This window comes from Larimichthys crocea, chromosome XIII (genome assembly GCF_000972845.2).
Source record: "Larimichthys crocea isolate SSNF chromosome XIII, L_crocea_2.0, whole genome shotgun sequence".
Classification (NCBI taxonomy): domain Eukaryota; kingdom Metazoa; phylum Chordata; class Actinopteri; family Sciaenidae; genus Larimichthys; species Larimichthys crocea.
The window spans coordinates 29,511,311-29,516,386 of NC_040023.1; the positions used below are offsets into that span (position 1 = coordinate 29,511,311).

The 5,076-nt window shown below is 37.0% G+C and overlaps 1 protein-coding gene across 1 annotated transcript in view; it reads right to left on the reverse strand.

Moving 5' to 3' along the window:
* Window positions 1–216: 216 nt before the first annotated feature.
* Window positions 217–5,076, reverse strand: part of LOC113747425 (carcinoembryonic antigen-related cell adhesion molecule 6-like) — a 5,021-nt gene continuing 161 nt past the window's right edge. The window contains exons 2-7 of the mRNA XM_027287219.1: window positions 4,681–4,998; window positions 2,937–3,215; window positions 2,337–2,603; window positions 773–887; window positions 483–529; window positions 217–251 (exon numbers count right to left, since the gene is read on the reverse strand). Coding sequence (XP_027143020.1) covers window positions 223–251; window positions 483–529; window positions 773–887; window positions 2,337–2,603; window positions 2,937–3,215; window positions 4,681–4,998 — 1,055 coding nt within the window. The 3' untranslated portion in view covers window positions 217–222. The remainder of the gene's footprint in view (window positions 252–482; window positions 530–772; window positions 888–2,336; window positions 2,604–2,936; window positions 3,216–4,680; window positions 4,999–5,076) is intronic.

Here is a 5,076-nt window from a genome sequence, read left to right on the forward strand (position 1 = left end):
GCCACCAAAACCGCCACCGTTTCTCACAGTAGCCAGAACCGACAAACCGAACACTTGTGGAGATAGGGCCGCTTGAATTTTTTGTGCAGTTGTTAGTTTTCTCCTTCACATTAGGCTGGAGAGGGAGACTTTTGTTGTTCTCCCTTCAAAATACAATAATGTTTACTTTTCTCTAAATCGAATGATTCAAACTTACCTTAAAAGGGAAATTCCATTAGTTTATCAGTTCTCATATACATGATCGTCTTGCTCTAGGGAAAAAAATGGTGACCATTGATTATTCATATATACCGTATGTACTCTATAGGATAATTATATATATACTATTATATATATATATATACCTACCCCATAGTACCTATTAGTATATATATATATAATATAATCATAGATACTAGTATAATATTTGTATTGGTATATCGTGTATTGTGTGTGTGTGTGTGTGTGTAAAGGTGGGATGAAGTAAGATCAGATATACTAACCTTGATTAGTAGTAGAAAAAGGCGGGGCTTTGTTGTTACTTTTTCTTCTAAACATTAAAAAATAAAACATTGTTCAAATGTGGTCATGAAATCAGAATTTACTCTACCTCAAACAGTAACATATGTTGTGTTTGGGTCATTTTTGGCTGGTATCCTCTCAGTCTTTGGGATATCAGTCTCTGAGTCGTGTTTTTGCGTTCAAACATTACTCAGCTGTCACATCATATTGTTATTGGTGCATATTATTAAAATGCTTCCCTAGTTAAACATTAAAATTATTTTCCACTTACTTTTTTCGATAAATGTAGTACCCTCCACCAGCAGCCGCTCCACAGACGACCAAACATGCGATTACTATTCCAGCGATGCAGCCAGCTGAACAGATTGATGTTTTTTCTTGGATGGCTTAAATAAAGAAATACATTAGTGAATGTACACGTCTTGGGGAAAATGACTGCTATATACTGCTAGTGCTGCACCTCAAGTGATGTCATTTGAGTCAGTGTTGGTTAGGGCTGATGAGTACAAGTTTGAAAATGAAAGAAATCAGAGGACGTGGTGTTAGAAGATGTGAGGTTAGCAGATCTCTGTGGCCTGATCCTCATCTCTGATTCAGGCTAGAGTATATACCAGTATAATACATTTTGATGGTTGAGTTGCATTGTGGGTAATGTAGGCACTTAATTTTAAAAACATCATGAGTGAGTCCCACAATATTAAATTTGACTTTAAATACATTTATTTAAGTAAATTTTACTCTTTAATGCTTAAGTAATGTTTATGTTTCATGCAACTATTACTTCTATTAAAATCTGCCACTGTTGATCAGTGAAATGAATTTGTAATAACAATCTTTAGGAAGACTGCTACCCTTAATTATCAGATATATAAAAAATACATATTTTACATGACGTGACAAATTCTACATGACATGTAACATAGCTCTATAACTTGGAAACTGAAAAATGCAACTTTAGAGCTGCATGCATATTGTATAAGATAAGAAGAAGGCACATGTATGTTAGAAACTCACAGTTGATGGAGAGGTTAACTGGGCCACTGTTGCCATTACTGACAGGGTTGGACACATGACACCTGAATGGTCCCTGGTCATAGCGGGTCACACTGACTATAGTGAGAGTGGAGTTTCCATCAGTGAGCTGAACTCTGTCACTGGCTGTAACCTCAGAGCTGCTGTTTAACCAGAGGAAAGAGAGAGAGGATCCAGAGGAGGAGCAGGACAGACGGACAGAGTCTTTGAACTCCTCCAAGTCTGTGTTACTAACAGTTACCAACACATTGCCAACAGGTGCTGTGGGTGGAAAACACAGTGGTTTTATACTTTCCATCCTTTAAGCCAAAGAAAAAGAACATTGTCCAGTAGAGAAAATCAAAATAGAGACTAAATTCTGTTTTAATGTTAATATGATGGGAAATAATGGCTTGTTAAAACACATGAAGTCATGAGAATGTGGACTTAAGACTTGACTGCTGCACTATAAATAAATAATAATTATAACAAATAATATGTATTTATATCATGATTACATTAATCATTGATAGTGAGCATTTTGTCCATTGGTTATACTTGCTTTTCCACCCTCTGTTGTGCTACAGAGAGTGATTTCATACAAGAAACTTTTTCACTCTGACACCTCTCAGTTGGCTCTATAAGAGCAAATGTTATAGACATATCTTGAGTATGTATGTATTGTTACTTTTTGTTCCACAAATGTTTAGTACAACTGTTTCATATTTAAGAAAGTTTTATCTGATACTATCACAGGTACATGTCTAAATCCCATCCTTTTTTCAACCATATATCTTTGTACAAATCCTTTTATTCAAACTTACCCAGTACAGACACAACTGAAGACTGAGATGTTTCATATCTCAGAGTGTTTTCATTAAAGGCCTGACAGCTGTAGCTTCCACTCTGACTCATCTGAATGTTCATCAGTGTGAGCTCTGGTCCAGTATCAGACAGCTTGTCTCCATTCAGAAACCAGTAAAACAGAGCAGCAGGTCTGGAGTCAGCTGAGCAGGACAGGACGATGTTTGATCCTTCCTCATGGTGTTCTTGTGGTGGAGATATTATGAGTTTAACATTTTCTGGACCATCTGAATGTCAAGTAGAAAACAACAGTAAAAAATGGAAATGTTGTTACATGACAAATAAAAAGACACATGGCATGTAGCCTGACTCATTATAAGGCATTATAACTGATTAGTATGAATGGTACATAGTAATTTGTCAGCAGAAAAAATAAACCTCTTTATGATGTAATGTAATAAAAAAGAGTGTGATAAACACTTTCTACATTAAACTGACTGTAGAAGCAAACAGACAAGAAAACAAAGCAAGACCATTCTTGACTAAGCTGTGACAATAATCTAAACTCTCTCTGATGTTTGTGTCAGATAAAGTACTGAGCATGTAGGGTAGTAACTCACAGCTGATGGAGAGGAGTATTGACCCACTGGTGGCAGAGCTTACAGGGTTGGACACATGACACCTGAATGGTCCCTGGTCATAGCGGGTCACACTGACTATAGTGAGAGTGGAGTTTCCATCAGTGAGCTGAACTCTGTCACTGGCTGTAACCTCAGAGCTGCTGTTCAACCAGAGGAAAGAGCGAGAGGATCCAGAGGAGGAGCAGGACAGACGGACAGAGTCTTTGAACTCCTCCAAGTCTGTGGTGTTGGGAGTTACAACAACATTTGAGACTGGCACTGTTGGTTAGAAGAGAAAAAGAAAAAAAAAGAGAGAACAGAGCTGTTAAACTACACAAAGTCTGTGTTACTGACAGTTATTGACACATTGAAGACTCTCTATGGGTGAAAAACAAAATGGTTTTGTATTTGTCACTACCTAATAAAAGGAATATTGACCCAACATTGAAGGTTTGTATGACCTCTTGAGACTATAAAGAAATAAAGAAGAATTTAGCCAGTATAGTATGATAATGATAATGTAGATACATAGAGCTTCTCCAAAATTCTGCTCTCAAGATATTGAATTCAGACTTGAGAAATCAAGACATCCAGGATGAGGCTGGAGACTTGATGGTGAGATTTGACTTAATTTGAATAAATTGTCATTTAGCTTGACTATATCGACCTTAACAAAATCTCATAGCAATAAATCCAAAAAGACAGTAGCAGGGAGGCAGAACATAAACACATCTGCTGACTCTCATGTCCTTCTTCATTATTCATTGCAGTTTGTCTGATTCATGTCTGTAGTGTTTCATGGTCTGTAAGTTGTACTGATGGTGGTCCTTTGACTCAATCTCTTTGGTCACATTTTTAACACTGTGTGCAATTTTCCTCTGGGAGGATCCAGTGTATATACAGTATGGTTGTTGGTATACACCCGGAAGAATGTGTGGCTGTTGTGATTCCTAACAAAAAAAACTTCTAATAGAAGTAACGGTGGACAAAATCCAGCATCCTATTTAAAAAAAAGAGAGAGATTTCTAAAGTTCAGCAGAAGCTAATATTGAGGCACATCATCTGAGGATCACCGAAGGTTACTCACTCATTTGTACAAAATGACCTTTTTTGTGGTTCCCTGTTTCCTGGACAAAGTTTCCTCATTAAAGTCACAGTAACACAAAAGGACTGTAACTTTATAAAGTAACCATTTGATTGGTCTAACTGAGGACTGTGGATTTTGTCCCTCATCACTTACATTGTAAGCAACACAGAAGAGATTTCATTATGACCAATATGAACTGGAGTAATTACAGTAAACAAAACATGTTTCAGTGTTCTTATAGGCACCTGGCTGTTGTGTTAACAAAGAAACTGTCAACCTATCGTTTAACATAATTTCTGCTGACCTCCACCATTAGAGAGGTTATGTGTGGTAATAACAGTATGAATAATGTTTCACCTGACATTTAGAATTTTAAAATATATCATTGATTCATTGGTATTGGAGATCTTTTTCATGATACTCCAGTGTGGGGGTTACTGTCTTCAGTGGTTTTCCAGTTGTGATGCTATATAATAATGAGAAAAGTAACAATTTCAAACACCTGAAACATTTGTCTCAGTTATTATTATTATGTTGTTGTTTTATAAAAATATAACCACTGAACACAGAAACACCATTATTTATTTCTTGCTCAATTGCTATGCATAATCTGTATTCAGCGCTGAAAGAGATGAAACATGTGAAATATTTACTCACCGAGAACCTCCAGTCTGATGCTTCCAGTCATTTGTGGTTTTCCCTGTGGTTCAATGGAAACTCTGTATACTCCGCTGTCACTGAGAGCCAGATTCCTGAGCTCTAGAGATCCTGTAGAGGTGAAGAGGGTTATCCTGTCTTTATACTCTGGTGCAGGGAAGTTTCCACCACTTGTTGAAAAGATTATACGTTTATCATTAACATTCCAGCTGATTGTTAGATTTTCTGTTGGAGTCAGTGTTGTGTTGAACATCACCGTGCCTCCCACAGCTGCATTCAGAGGACCAGCTGGCAACACACCAGCCACTTTGGTTAAACCTGGAGGAGACAGTTACAGGTCTGATTAGGACTCTGATAAGATTCTTACATTACAAAATAAACAGCTGGGACAAAATA